General features: G+C 44.2%; 1 protein-coding gene across 2 annotated transcripts in view; it reads right to left on the reverse strand.

Annotated features, from left to right (window-relative positions):
• The window catches only part of Pdpr (pyruvate dehydrogenase phosphatase regulatory subunit), a 36,820-nt gene extending 21,951 nt beyond the window's left edge, over window positions 1-14,869 (reverse strand). The window contains exons 1-8 of one of the 2 annotated variants that reach the window (XM_075977313.1): window positions 14,649-14,869; window positions 5,831-6,103; window positions 4,740-4,873; window positions 3,435-3,516; window positions 3,179-3,342; window positions 2,150-2,271; window positions 1,313-1,430; window positions 135-284 (exon numbers count right to left, since the gene is read on the reverse strand). In XM_075977313.1, coding sequence (XP_075833428.1) covers window positions 135-284; window positions 1,313-1,430; window positions 2,150-2,271; window positions 3,179-3,342; window positions 3,435-3,516; window positions 4,740-4,873; window positions 5,831-6,054 — 994 coding nt within the window. In that variant the 5' untranslated portion in view covers window positions 6,055-6,103; window positions 14,649-14,869. The remainder of the gene's footprint in view (window positions 1-134; window positions 285-1,312; window positions 1,431-2,149; window positions 2,272-3,178; window positions 3,343-3,434; window positions 3,517-4,739; window positions 4,874-5,830; window positions 6,104-14,648) is intronic. The other variant, XM_075977314.1, reaches the window with a different exon arrangement.
• Between the last annotated feature and the right edge of the window lie 891 nt (window positions 14,870-15,760).

Here is a 15,760-nt window from a genome sequence, read left to right on the forward strand (position 1 = left end):
TTTTTCATGATTACTATTGTGCTTCCTGGAGTTGTCTTAAAGATAAACAAAAAACTATTCATGAAAATGCCTTAAAAAAAATGTAACATTTTTGAAAAGTAGAAAGCATTGTTATTATAGTTTACTTCACATACCAAAGTGATCCCAATCTTCCCTCAGGTTCTGAATTTCCAACTGGTTCTTGCCCTCAGTGAAAATAGGTTTTGGGTTCTTCTCAAAGCCTCCAGACAATATGCCACCCTGCCAGTTCCTGATGTAAATTCTTCCATCAGCATCCACAATAGCTGAAGAGAAATGACAAGGAAGTAGAGTAAGGAGAAAAACAGGGGTTAGAAACCAGCCAGATTCTGAGATGAAGAGAGAAAGAAAACACTCATGAATGACTTTACTAACAGCCCAGCATGCAATAAATACAGTTATCCATTAGTTTTAAAATACCATTGGAGGTCATGAGGAAGAGTTACAGAGAAGGTGGTTTCTCCAATTATCCCAAATATGACTGGGAACCTCAAAGTTTTGCCAATACTTCACAACCAAACTATATTAAAAGTTTGGTTTTAATAAAGACTTACTTTCCAGCTCCTAGCCAAAGTCTAACAGGAATGGGAGGCGCAGAGTTCATTCTCTGAAAAGGTTATCAAAAGCCTTCTAAGATAGGCATGCCTGTCTCTGCCTCCACGCACATAAAAGTTTCATGCCAGCCAGGACTATACAATGAGACCCTGTCTCAAGATATAAAATAAAACCAGGCAGCGGTGGCACACGCCTTTAATCACAGCACTCAGGAGGCAGGGGAATCTGAGCTTGAGGCCAGCCTGTTCAACAGAGTGAGTTCCAGAACAGCCTGGGCAATACAGAAACCTTGTCTCAAAAAACCAAAAATAAAACAAAACAAATCCCACCCTTTCCCCTTCAGTTAAGCATACAGCCTACCTATACCCTTCTACAACTGACACCATTCAAGTTAAAAGGCAAAAGTGATATTCCAAAATTCTCAATGACATCTGCGTTGGTGGTATAGTGGTGAGCATAGCTGCCTTCCAAAATTCTCAATGACCTCTATTAGGACTTAAATTAGCTTATAAGACAACAACAAAAATAAACAAAAAATTGTTTAATGACATGTTCATTTTGGCCATCTTTTCCTAAGACATAATCAAAGGAAAGTTAAAACTGGATCCACCTCCCTGTAACACGTTCCAGAAAAGAAAAAATTCCTCTAGGCATAATGTGTCCTTAATGAAAAGTCTTCCTTTCAAAGGACATCAGCAAAGAGATAATATTTAAAAAAAAAAAAAATACAAGTCCTCACTTGGTGTGTTGCTCTGCAGAGGGGTATCCCAGGGACGAGTCAGAAGGTAGAAGTGTTCACAGGCGTGTAGCGGGATACTAACCGGCTCCTCGTTGGACAGACCCAGCTCGTATGCCCACTGCAATGGACAATTTGTAGGTAGGAAGAGGAACAGAAACACAAATGAGCAAGTTCAGCCTCTTGAACTAATTTCAAGTGGCCTGAGCGCTCCTACTGCAGTGTCAGGCACGGGAAGTCAAGTTCAGCCTGCCCTATCTAGTTCAATTATTTCAACAGTGAGCAATGCTATACTTTTTAAAGCATAAAATTATCTTTTCAATGAAAAGATGGATTTCCTAGTCAAAAGAAGCCCTCTAAATATAATGTCGGGCATCAACTAGAAACCCCAAACACCAACCATTAAATGCACGATCTGTAGCAGAAAGTATTCCAACATCTGCTTTAGACTGCAGAGTAGAGAACAAGTGACCACTCCGCCTCAGAAGTAGAAGCAGCTTACGTTCTAGAAACTGGAGCCATTGTTCTGATTTATATTTGAGTTTCTAAAATGAATTGTAACATCATAAAAATTTAGCTCTAAAACCATGATTCATGCTAATGCCTATTTGGTGGTCTTCTACTAGGATGGCACTACTTTAACCCCGTGTGGAGAGCTGCCTGGATCTGTAAACTAAGAATAGGTTTCTGGTTTAGAACACAATTCTGAATTGTATTCCTAGTCCACATAAGCAGTGTAACGCCTGGTGTCTCTTTAACCAGTAAAACGACAATCTTATATCTCTACACAAAAACTCCAAGTTAAACCAAGTCAAAAACCTAGTGCCGTGGTCAACCTACCTGACCAGCACAGTTGACAAAATACTGGCATTCAATCTGTCCTTTATCTGTCTCCACACCAGTAACTCGACCTTTTTTGATCAATACATGAAGAACACTTGTCCGATCATAAATCTGAACACCTGTTCCAAAATGAAGAAAAAGAAGGCAAGTTATTAGTGGGCAGTGGTGGGCACACCTTTAACCCCAGCACACCAAGGCAGAAGCACGAAGATCTCTGAGTTTGCGACCAGCCTGTTCTACAGAGCAAGTTCCAGGACAGCCAGGGCTACACACAGAAACCCTGTGTGTGTGTGGGGGGGGGGGGGTTTGGCGCACAAATTATTTGATGTTACAGAATTAAGGTCTCTGAAGCAGAATCTCTGCTCCAAAGGGGCACGGGAAAAACGGGGTCAGTACTTAAACAAACAAAATCTCGGCAAAGTATGATGCCGTACCCATGTAATTCCAGTACTTAGGAGTCTGAGATCTGGCTACATGGCAAGTTCCAGGACAGCCTGAACTAATAGTGAAACCCTACTTAAAAAAAAAAAAAATCAAAGGCAAGGAATATAGGTTAGTAGCAGAACACCTACCTGCCTGGCAAAAGCCCTGTGTTCAATCCCCAGCACTATAATGAATCATAAAGTATATGTAACACTCTAGACAGTAGTAAGTCTTTTTCTGATTTACTCTGGATCACATTTAAGCTATAGATTAAACTACCAAATTTTTCTCTAGCCTTGGCACTTCTCAAGTTCAGTGGCAGGCGCTCTCATAAGTCTGATGTGTATGAATCAACACAAGTAGCTCCTTGGAACAACAACAACAAAAATTAACTCTAAGAAAAATATTCAATGGATCAACTGAAAAACACACTACAGTGATCAATACAAGAAAACTGAATATCCCAATGAAGATGTTTTCTCCATGCCTGAGCTGGTGGCGTTCCCTACCATGATACGCTCTCTTAGATAACCTCTTCTTTCCAAATCCATGCAAATGATAGTAACAACAAAAACAAACAAATAAATAAAAAGACCCACTCACCATTCTGGGAGGCAGCACTTGCCAGGGCAAGAGCCACATCAGCAGAGGACACCACTGCATCCTCGGGAACATGCATGGCCCCCACCAGATCGTGCACATTGAGGAGAGGGTGAAGTTCAGCCACTTTCTTCGGGGAGATGATCTCAGAAGGGATACCTACAACACTGCCACAAAACACAAGGGGACAAAGACATTCATGGGCTCTGTGACAGAGTCAAGTGGGTAAAGTCAGGACAGTGTCTAGTCTCTTACATACTTCAGCCTTGAGTTGATGCGCTTCAGAGAGATCAACCGGTCCTGAGTTTGGGCCAGAGAGATTGAGCCTGTCCTTAAGTACCCTGTAAGAAAAGTCAATTAAGTGATCAGTCCAGTGGGATCCACTAGATTTATAGGTTAGACCTGCTATAATCCTAGTGCTTCTACTTACTGTCCTTGAGTAAATGAATTTGCTCCCTTTGGGCTTCTAGCAAAATTTACAACACATCAGAGACATAACTGCTTTCAGCTCACACTTTCGTGAGCGTCAACTAGAATTCTAGCATATACAAAAGCACTCATGGGCTAGAGAGATGGCTCAGCGGCTGAAAGCACTGACTGCTCTTCCAGAGGTCCGGGTTCAATTCCCAGCACCCACATGGCAGCTAACAAGTGTCTGTGACTCCAAGATCTGACACCCTCATACGGACAAATGTGCAGGTGGGGCACCAATGTACATAAAATTAAAATAAGTAAGTCATTTAAAAAATAAGGCACTCATAATAATAACAAAAGTTACTATGTCTAAAAGTCTTACTAGGGCAAGAACTCATCTCTTTATTAGATAGTTTACCTCTTTCCTTTCTAGTCTTGGTGGAAGTACATTGTTTGGTAAAAGTCATTCATAACACTCATCACCAGAGCCGGGCAGTGATGGCGCACGCCTTTAATCCCAGCACTTGGGAGGCAGAGACAGGCGGATCTCTGTGAGTTCGAGACCAGCCTGGTCTACAAGAGCTAGTTCCAGGACAGGCTCCAAAACCACAGAGAAACCCTGTCTTGAAAAACCAAAAATAAATAAAAATAAAAAAACACTCATCACCAGAGAGTCAGATCCCCGCTCCTTCCCCAGTACAGCCAAAGAACAAACTGAGCTGAACTGTGATTTAACTGCTAAGACCTGAACATAAGTTCTTTTCCTTCTCTTGTTTAGGAGCTAAGTGCTACCCTTTTACTATATCTAAATGATTAAAATATATTTTTTAAATGGCCTAGGAAAACTTTCCTATCATGAAAATGATAGGATCTGAAGGCCCTAGGTTCAATCCCAAGCACTCCCACCAAAAAAAATAAAATACAAAAATTATAGATTCTGAAAATGACCTGGGTTACTGAATGTAATTTCTTTTCTCTATAGGTAAAGTTGAAGGCAAGCTACATGACCTGCCCAAAGGAACACCCTGATTTAAGGCAAATTTTCAAACACAAGTCTTAATCACCAGATGATAAAGTAAAAGATCACACAGCAACTACGAGTAAGGATTTAAAGACAAGAAGACCAATAAACAGCAGATTACCTGCTTACCTGTTTGGATTCCTGTTTCTTGCTCTAACTGATGGTAGAGTTTGTTTGAATAGTCTGCCATCTTTTGTTCAATACTTGAATGCCTAGCAGTGCTTAGGATGCCAGCACAGAACCTTGTCGAGCCAGCAGCCAGCCTGCAGCACAGGAGCAAAATACTGTTAGAAAGGTTCACTTGTATCTACTGATATAAATTCAGGGTGCAGCACTAGAGAAGTTTCAGCAGGTTAAGAGCACTGGTTGTTCTTACAAAAGACCCAGGTTTGACAGGTGGCAGTGGCACACGCCTCTAATCCCAGCACTTGGGAGGCAGAGGCAGGCAGATCTCTGTGAGTTCAAGACCATCCTGGTCTACAGAGCAAGCTCCAGGACAGCCAGGGTTACATTGTGAAACCCTGTCTCAAAAAACAAAAGAAAAGAAAAGAAAAGAAAAAAAGAAAAAGAAAAAAATCTTTACCCACCCCAAAAAGACAAAGGTGGAGAACCATCCATACACATATACACCCCACATTATAATACCCTTTTCATCTATTTTTATGTGTATGAGTATTTTGTTTACATATATCTTTGCACCACATGTATGCCTCATGCCCACAGAGGCCAGAAGAGTGTGTCAGATCCCCTGGAACTGGAGTTCAGATGACTATGACATGCCACGTGGGTGCTGGGAACCAACCTGGGTCCTCTAGAAGAGTATCCAGTGCTTTTAACTGCTGGGCTCTCAAACCCATTAAATCTAAAACTATGCTTAATTAATAGTTAATTATTAATAAAATTAATAAAAGGAAATGGCCAGAATTTTGTTGATCTCAAGAGCACAGGATGCAGCTGTGCAGTGTGAGGAGGACGAGCTGTGCTGTGAACGCATGTCCTCTTACACACGCTATTGAAATCTGCTACCTCTCTAAAATGCAGAAAACGTTAGTGCTAGAACACAGCTAACCACAGGGTAGATTTCACCTGGGTCTTCTCTCACTAGAGTACTACATTTAGATGACCTGTTACAGGTATGACATCATGGAAAAGTCAGAAAATGAAGGAGCCCTATACTGTTATTGCAGCCAAACCCCAAGACAAGCCAATCTGATCCTTACCTGCCCTGCTCCAAAAGGACAATATCCTGCCACCCCATTTTGGAGAGGTGATAGGCCACGGATGTACCCATGATTCCACCCCCACAGATGACCACCTGGGCCTGGGCAGGCAGGGCAATAGAATGTGCCTCGGCAGTGGATGTGCTGCTTCTTGCTGATGACCAGGTCTGCCATCCTGGGCTAGTTCTTTGTCTTTGGACAATCGAAAGCAACCGGAAAAGCATCACCAACTGGGAGATAGGGTCTCAGCTGAGAAGATCCAAAGAATCCAAACTAAAAAAAACAAAACAAACATTTTTTTCACTCCATTTAACTCAGTTCTTATAACTAAGAGAAAAGGATTTAACAACAACAAAAAAATAAAACAAACAAAACAAAAAACAAAAAAAAAACAACCAAGTCAGGCACAGTGGCACAAGTCTTTAGTCACAGAGGATTAAACTCTAGAGGCTTAGGAAGGATAATCTCTGAGTTCAAGGTCAGCATGGTCCACACAAAAAGTTCCAGGAGAGCCAGAACTACGTAGGGAGATTCTGTTTCAAAAAAACAACACACATACACACACCCCACCACCACCAACAGCAAGCAAGCAGGCCAACAAAAAAAAAAGCATGGAGACATGAGGATCCACAGAAGTCCAAGATCATCCTCAGCTACACTGAGATTTTCAGGCCAGCTTAGGTTGGAAATCTTATATAAAGATAGATACTGACAGACAGACGGACACAGACAGAAAGAATAAGAGCCAGTGAGATAACTTGGTGGGTGGAGGCACTTTGCCATGGAGCCTCATAACCTGAGTCCAACACCTGTAATCCAGCAGAAGTGCTGGGGAGATGCAAAAACAAAGAACAGAGTCCTTAGGAAAAGAAGAGACATGACCCAGAACCCAGTGAAAGCGGCCTGGGAAACAGTAAAGACTAAAGTATTAGACATCGTTCCAAGGAAAGAATGAAAAGGGTTTTAGCTTATCATTTACACACAAATCATACATATTTCTTTTTTTGTTTCATTTTGTTTTTTGAGACAGGGTTTCTCTGTATAGCCTTTACTATCCTGAAATTCATTCTGTAGACCAGGCTGGCCTTGAACTCGGAGATGCACCTGCCTCTGCATCTCGAGTACCAGAATCAAAGGTGTGGGTCACCACTGCCTGGCTAAGTCATATATATTTCTACAAGATAATATTAATAGGCTAAAGAAAAAGGCAAAGGTTAAGGTCATCAGGAAAAGGATCATACTCAAAGTACGATTTAAGTTGACTCTTGGAAGACTAAAGGCTGGACAGAGACAAAGACATGGAAAACACACAAAGATAACAGAACAGATCTGACTATCATATCTGCTTAGAATGGCAATAAGGAAACAAGTGAATGCTGGGTAATAGGAACTGAAGGAAGAACCCAACCACAAGAGACTGATACGGTCTAGTATACAAATTACTATTGGTTGAAAACAAAAAGGTAGGGTTTTGACAAAATCTAACAGGAATACGGAGAACTATTTAAGTCTCAAAAAAAAAAAGCTGACCTACTGGCAGACTATGCCAGCATTAAAGAGCTTAAGACACAGGGTGGCAGATATGTGAGAATCAGAGCAGCACAATGCTAATAAAGCTGCCACCTTCTCCACTACAGACTCCCCATTGGTTCATGTCCTCAAAGGCCAAAGACACACCATCAGAAAGGACTCAAAACCGCAATCTTTTTTTTTTCGCAATCTTTTTTAAATGTCCTTTAGATTTATTTTTATGTATGAATGTTTTGTTCGCAGGTGTATCTGTGCACCACATGTATACATGATGCCTGAGAAGGTCAGATCTGCTAAGACTGGAGTTACAGATGGTTGTGAGTCTCATGTGGGTGCTGGGAATCAAACCAGGGCCCCTTAGAAGAGCAGTCAATGCTCTTAATGACCATGCCAGCTCTCTAGCACTCAGAACTGGGCAGACAGGGTACACAGAGAAAATCTCATTCAAATGGAGACCAATATCACTTCTGGATTCCTGTTAGGCTCTCCCTCAAGTTTTACAGTCTGGTATAGTGACCCACAACTATCACCCAGCACTTTGGAAGCTAAAGCAGAGAGGTTTTGATATTTGCAGACTAACCACATCTCAAAATATTCCAAGACAAAAATAACAACATCAAAGCTAGGTGGTGGTGGAGCATGCCTCTAATCCCAGCACTCGGGAGGCAGAGGCAGGTGGATCTCTGGGAGTTTGAGGCCAACCTGGTGTACAGAGCGAGTTCCAGAACAGTCATAGCTGTTACACAAGATATCCTTTAAAAAAAAAACAAAAACAAAACAGGGGCTGGAGAGATGGCTCAGTGGTTAAGAGCACTGGCTGCTCTTCCAGAGGTCCTGAGTTCAATTCCCAGCAACCACATGGCAGCTCACAACTGTCTGTAACCCCAGTTCCAGGGGATCTGACACCTTCACACCAATGCACATTGAAAATAAAGTGAAATAAATTATTTAAAAAAAACAAAAGGGAAATATAAATTTCTCTACTTGTGTAGTTGTTTGAAATCTAATCTTCAGATAACTAGTTTCTATCTATAAATCCAACCTCATCTCAAATTCTCCACTGGGCCTTCTAGGCCACATTTTCAAGTTTTACTAACATTCTCTCCACCTCCTATCCCAAAGGGAACACAGCTCTCCTTGGAGAAGACAATGCTACACATTATCTTGGCCCTGTTCTACTGCCTGTTCTTATTCCAATATCAACCATTAACATTTGGTCATGCTTAGAAAGGACCCTTGTGTTGGTTGGTTTTATGTCAGCTTGACACAAGTCAGAGTCATTTGGGTAGGGGGACCTCATCTGAGAAAATGCCCCTATCAGACTGATCTATGGGCAAGTCTGTGATCTATTTTCTTGATTGGTGATTAATATGGGAAGGCCCAGATAACTATAGACAGTTGTCATCCCTGGGCAGGTGGTCCTACTTGTTTAAGAAACAGATTGATCAGTCAGGCATGGTGGCTCATTCCTTTAATCCCAGCACTTGGGAGGCAGAGGCAGGTGGTTCTCTGTGAGTCTGAGGCCAACTTGGTCTATAGAGTGAGTTCCAGGACAGCCAGAGAGGGATATAGAGAGAAACCCTGTCTCCAAACAAACAAACAAACAAATAAAAAGCAGGCTGAACAAGCTATGGGGAGTAAGTCTCCTCTATGGCCTCCATATCAGTTCCTGCCATGTGTTTCTGCTCTGACTTCCCTGGATGATGGACCTGTGATTTGTAAAATGAAATAAAAGTTGCTTTTGGTCATGGTGTTTTATCATAGAAATAGAAACCTAATTAAGCCATCCCTGCTCCTTTGTGACTCAGGTTAACAGGCCTGTATCCGCTCTAGGACACGACAAGGAAAACCATAAGAATTTCTATTCATGGTTCTGCGAGCATGCTCTTCTCTATGTCTTTTACATACCAGCTTTCTTCCCTCCCTAAGCAGAAAGTCTCCTTTCATTCCTGAAACATTCAATAGGTTGACAGTCTTTCCACAGTGTTAGAACCCCTTCATCTGCCTTCTCTGCACCTCAGCCCAATACACTGGTCTCTTTTACATCCTGCAATCAATCATTTCCTGCAATTTGCTCCTTATCTTCAGCAAGGTAATAAGCTCAAGTTTCAACTACATAATTTAATAAAAGAAACAAAAGCTTCCTATCATAAAATTTTTATTACAAAAAATTTGAAATTGTACAAATCAGTCATTGCAAAAATTCAAATACAAGCCGGGCAGTGGTGGCACAGCCTTTAATCCCAGCACTCAGAGAGAAAGAGGCAGGCGGATCTCTGTGAATTCGAGGCCAGCTTGGTCTACAGAGTGAGTTCCAAGACAGCCAGAGATACACATAAAAACCCTATCTCAAAAAAAAATTCAAATACAGAAAGAAACTAGGAGTTCCCATATCACAACCATCAATACCAGTGTGTATGGCAATTTCCTAGACTTTTGTCTTCCACCATCCAAGCCCTAAGTTCCAATTTCCTCGTCCTTTGTGACTAGACAATGCCACTGAGATTTTTGTCCTTGTTCTTTTTGAGACAATAATCTTAGTATTAATGAAGACTATGCAGCCATGAGTGACCTCCTGATCTTCCTACATACACATTCCAAAGTGAAGATCACAGGTGTGCACCAGCCTAGTTCTACCACTGAGCTTTTTGCTTGTTTGCTTCTTTGTCTTATGTGTATGTGTGTATTACTTGCACATGTGACTATGCAACACATGTGCGGTGCCCGAGGAAGCAAAAAAAAAAAAAAAAGAGGGAGCCCACCTGATTCCCTTGGAACTGAAGTTACAGACTATTGCTGCCATGTGGGTACAGGGAATGGAACCTAGGCACTTTGGAAGAACAGTCAGTTCTCTTAACCACTGAGCCACCTCTCCAATCCCCAACTGAATTTTTTAAACAAAAGTCTATTCTTGAGGCTGGGAGTGCTGGTATACACCTTTAATCTCAGCACTCAAGAGGCAAAGGCAGGCAGATCTCTGGATTTCTGTTTAAAGTCAGCCTGGTCTACATAGTGAGTTCCAGGACAACCAGGTCTATGTAGAGAGATCATTTAAAAAAAAAAATCTTGGGTGAATAAATTTGTTGAGTGGCAAAACAAACCATTGTCCAATACTTGAGACCTTGTGTTTCATACCAACACCACACTAAAAATAAGACATGACACACCTGGCAGCGGTGATGCGCACCTTTAATCATAGCACTGGGGAGGCAGAGGCAGGTCAAGTCTACAGAGCCACTTCCAAGAGAGCCAGAGCTGTTATACAGAGAGAAAACTTGTCTTGACAAACCAAAATCAATAACAATATATAATAATAATAAAATAAAGCTGGGCGATGGTGGCGCACGCCTTTAATCCCAGCACTGGGGAGGCAGAGGCAGGCGGATCTCTGTGAGTTTGAGACCAGCCTGGTCTACAGAGCTAGTTCCAGGACAGACTCCAAAGCCGCAAAGAAACCCTGTCTCGAAAAACCAAAAAAAAATAATAAATAATAAATAAATAAATAAATAAACAGGAAATATTCTACCCCCAACTTCCTCATCCCCCTGCAACAAAAAACAAGCTTTGGCCCCACCATAGTGTTGACACTTTTCCCACCAAAACCACTCACTCTGCTGGTTTCAGAGGATAGCTCTCATATCATCACACCTGACCACAGTTGATGAAGACCACAGATCACTCCTTCCCACTTGCGTACAGGTTCCTGGTTTCACTTCTATAGTTCCTGGCTCACACCTCTTTGCCTGAGCCTATCTTCTACTCTGAGCCTTCCCAGCTTTCCCCAGGGTGATTTGAATGTCACCATGATGCATGGCCTGACTCAAGAATCCCACACCGTGAGCTTCAGATCTGTTCATTAAGTGTAGAATGGCTATGCCCACTTGATCCCAGCACATCCAAATGCAAACACCCTCCCTCCATCTTTGCTACACTGTGTACCCAGGGGCTCCACATAACAGAATCTAGAGTGTCACCTGGGTTCCTCCCTTTCCCACCCCTCTGCCCCAATCATTTCTCAGGATCTTCCCTGTCTAGTCTACATCCAAACTCTCACACAGATCCATCTACTCCTCTCCAAATCCCCTGCCACCATATGTGCAAGCCTTTAGGTTTGTAGCTTCTACTTTTAGTGAACACCTTCCTCCCACCACACCTAAGTCCACACACAGGAGAATGTGAGCAGTCTTCCACGGCCCTTCTCACAACCTTCAGTGACACGGCGATGCCTGCAGGAAAAAGTCAACGCTCCTTACTACAAAATGCAACACTTTTCTCAATGTCATTTATCTCTGGCCTCACTGTTCTTCTTGCCTCTCAAACCCTCAGCAAGCCAGAACAGACTACTGGGAACTCCTCAAACAAGTCAGGCTTAACTTTCTCCTCCATGCCTGGGATCTGTGTGCACTGTTTCTCTATCTGGCACAGTTCCTGCCACCTGTATGCCAAACAAATGTATCTCTTCAGAACACAACCTATTCCACACATATATGATAGTGTATTTGGGAAAGGGAGTCTTCTGTGTTCTCCCAGGACATTCTGTACTTCTTCCAGAACAGAACTTTTCATCCTCCCAAATTATCTGTAAGGCATTTGAGTGGAGGAGTAATACAGCAAGTCTCCAGTGGGGGAATCCAAGGTCTAAAGCACAAACGTAGGTGTCAAATCTCCTTATATCTCATCACCTGTATGACTTTGATCAGCTTTTTGTGTGTCAGAGTCCTCATCTAAAACATGGATTAAAAATATTTATCTCACATAGTTGTGGAAAGCTGTAAAGTGGGGTAGGGAGAAGAACACAGAGAAAGAGAGGAAGAGGGAGAAATGGGGAGGGAGAGAGGAAAAAGAATATCATTCCCCCATTAAATAAAACTCCTAGGACAGTGAACAATTGTATCCCAGCAGTGAGAAGAGGCAAAAAGAGAAGGAAACTTAAGATCATCCTAGCAGATGCAGCAAATTCAGGCTAAAGGAGACCCTAACTCAATAAACATATACAGGGGCTTGGAGAGGTGGCTCAAGAAACAACAGTGGCAGCTATGCAAGCATGAATCCAAGTTTTGATCCCAGTGGTTACAATGTACAAGATATTTCCTAACTATTCAACTAATCTCGGAGAGACATAATTTGTGCTGTACACTTAAGGAAACTTATGTGTAAAAGTATAAAAATTATATAAAGTAAACTACTTTATAATTCAAGACTAAACTTTGCAAATCTAGCATCAGAGTCTACCATTTATCATAACTAATACTACTGCTTTTCTTTTTGTTTTGTTTGGGGGGGTTGTTGTTATTGTTTGAGACAGGGTGTCACTTTGTAGCCAGTGGCCTAGAACTTACTATGTAAACCAGGGTGGCTTAGACCTCACAGAGATTCACTGCCTCTGCCTCCCTAGTGCTTGGACTAAAGGCAGAAGCCACCACAACCTGCTCAAACTGCATTTCAAAGAAATCCAGGTAAGTGCAGACTAAACAGCTGTGAGGCAGAACCAGCTTATTCCCCCTAGCTGGAAAAAGAGAACTGCAGAGGTAAAAGAAAAGTAAGAGAGTATTCATTCTTCCCTGAGAACCCTTCCATTCTCCAGAGCCTTTTGTCCTTTTTCCTAAGAAACCCGTGTTCAGGCTGGGAGGAGCTTCAGGAAAGAATAGCCATGCCCAACTTCCAGCCTGTTAAGGTCAAGAAAAAGATAGCTGACTTTATACTGACCATGACCTTGATGAGTGAAGAGATGTGAGCACTGGGGATTACAGTACACCAGGAAGGAGCACTAGGGAGACAGCTCGGTATCAAGAGCACCTCTTGTTCTTGCGAAGGGCCTGGAATTAATTTCCAGCACCCACATGGGGGCTCCTAATCCTCTGTAACTTCAGTTCCAGTGACTCCAATGCTCTCTTCTGACAAGCATGCACGTGGGGCATACATACATACATGTAGGCAAGATACTCATAAAATAAATCTAATAATAAAAAAGAGAGTGGCTTACAAAAGATAAAAGTACACCAGGAAGAGACTGTGTGAGCGTCTGCTCCAGAAGGTCTGGCAGCAAAACCAAAGCAAAGCTCCACGGGGAGGGAAAAAGAGGTAAAGCCGGGAAAACAGAGAATGAAGATGTCAAACTCGTTCAAAATGAAACGTCAGCACTTTTGAAAATTTTTACATTTTCGTGAAAATGACTGTGCATCTCTACCAGTAAGAGTGATGTCTAAACATCCTTGAAACCCAGACTGGTTCTGCTCAGATACTACACCAACAAGGTGACAGCGCTGGCCTGGAACAAGGCTCCCTCCCACCTGTAATCCCAGCACACCGGATGCATAATCAAGAGGAAAGTCCAGGTGAGCCTGGGCTATAGTATGAGACCCCACCACCTGTCAAAGACAAGACCAGTGACAGCTCTAAAGGCTGAATTCTTCCTCTGCTAACAGGATGAGGCACAGGTCACAAAGAATAAAGGCGGAATGTGGACATCTCCCACAAGTATCGCAGGGGAATCACCAGGATAAGTTTAAAAGCAACAGGATCTGCCTCTGCAGTCTGATCCTGCGGGTTCAGGATGCTGTATTCTTCGACAAATGCATCGGATGCTCAAGACAGCTTAAGAAAATGATACCAAGTCCCTGCCGCCAAAAAGCAGACCCTAAAATGGTGCCTTTCCGACTGGGTCCCTCGACCACACGCCATCCCTTTACATCCAGATTGCAAGATTGTGCAGAAATGCTCAAAGTGGGCTTGGGGGCAGACCCTAAAATGGTGCCTTTCCGACTGGGCTTGGGGGCAGACCCTAAAATGGTGCCTTTCCGACTGGGTCCCTCGACCACACGCCATCCCTTTACATCCAGATTGCAAGATTGTGCAGAAATGCTCAAAGTGGGCTTGGAGACCGTGGACTCGAACCTCAGTATCACACACAACGGCCCCTCAAGCCGCCCATTCGAAACCCCACTGCCCTGATTGGCAAAGCACAAACGAACAGTGCGTTTCTAGGCGGGAAAACAATTCCACCTGCAGACGTGTGGGGAACACAGCTGGCTGGGACCGCAGGTGCGTGCCCGCCGGAGCTGCAATCAGCCCCGAGGCCCAGACGCCCTGAGAGAGCCCGCGCTCAGGCCCGGGGTAGTCGGCGCGGGACCCCGAGGTTCCGCACAGCTCCACTGACCGAAACTCTCGCGTCCAACCACACGGCCTTAGAGACCAGGAGAAGAACCGGGACCCGGAGGCTAAAGCGCAGAGGACAGGGGCGTAGAGGACGCAGGAGTTCACGGGACGATAGGCCGCCCCACCCTCTTACCTCGGAGGTCCGCCAGTGCGGGGAGCGCGTTCGGCAACGCCCCGCGGAAGTGGAGGACAGCACAACAGCTACAGAGGGTCGGCGCGGGCCGGAAAAGGGGACGGGGCATGGGGAGGGGAACGGGACGCAGAACGGAAAGTTCCGGGACCGCAGGGGCCTGCGACCTTCCGCGCTTTACGGCCCGCGGCAAGGGTAAGGCCGGCGCGCGCGCGCGCCAACGCTCCGTGACGTCACCGCGACGGACCGGCCCGCACGTGGGCTTGTTTGGGTCTCGCCAGACCCCGCCCCCCGCGACCCCGCCCCCTCTGTCAAAATGGCGGCGTGCGGGAGGCGCGCGCCTATGGGAGGCTTGCTCTTTGTTTTCCGGCCTCCCGCCCGGCTTCATTTCTACGTCGAGCCCGAACTTCGGAGCCGGGCCACAGCCTCGACCTAGTGTGTCATCTGCCACCAGGCCTGGGCCCTGGTCCTGCTGCGGTAGATCCGCAACCCAGAGCCCCATCGCCGGCCGGTGGTCGCGCTCTCTCCTGTCCCCGCACCGCGCTGAAACCCTTTCCATGCAAGGCTTTGGCAGAGCCCATGGCAAAACTTGTTCTGCGGGCCTGGCCGGACCTCAGAAGCCTAACCAGCCGACCTGACTTCCCATCTTACTCCTTGCACCTACCCGGCTTGTCTCTACTCAGAGGAAGAGACATTGTTTACTCGTGCTCCGGAAACATCTTTTACCTGCCATCCCCTTCTCTTTTCCTGTCAATATCAGAGGTGTCCCTTGACTGGCTCCTGACTTCTCTATGCTGAGAATTCCTTGGAGAGTCAAATATTTTGCATGAATAATGTTTCTTGGGAGATTTGGGTGCACTTACCATTTTGTCCTTTGCAAACATATCCGGCATCCTTGTTTAACTGTTTGTCAAATACAGAGATTGCAGGAATAGGAAGATTCCTTTAGCACCTGTTTCTAAAGATGCATGCCAGGGTGTGCTCTGGATACCAAGAACTGGAGGCAGAGCACCTTTCCGTAGGTTGGTTCTGGTGTCTTGCATTCTGAAATGTCGGGTAGCTGTAGATAGTAAGAACGAGAAAGAAAGCTGGGCATGGTGGCAGATGCCTTTAAT

Source organism: Microtus pennsylvanicus, chromosome 6, assembly GCF_037038515.1.
Source record: "Microtus pennsylvanicus isolate mMicPen1 chromosome 6, mMicPen1.hap1, whole genome shotgun sequence".
In the NCBI taxonomy this organism is placed as follows: domain Eukaryota; kingdom Metazoa; phylum Chordata; class Mammalia; order Rodentia; family Cricetidae; genus Microtus; species Microtus pennsylvanicus.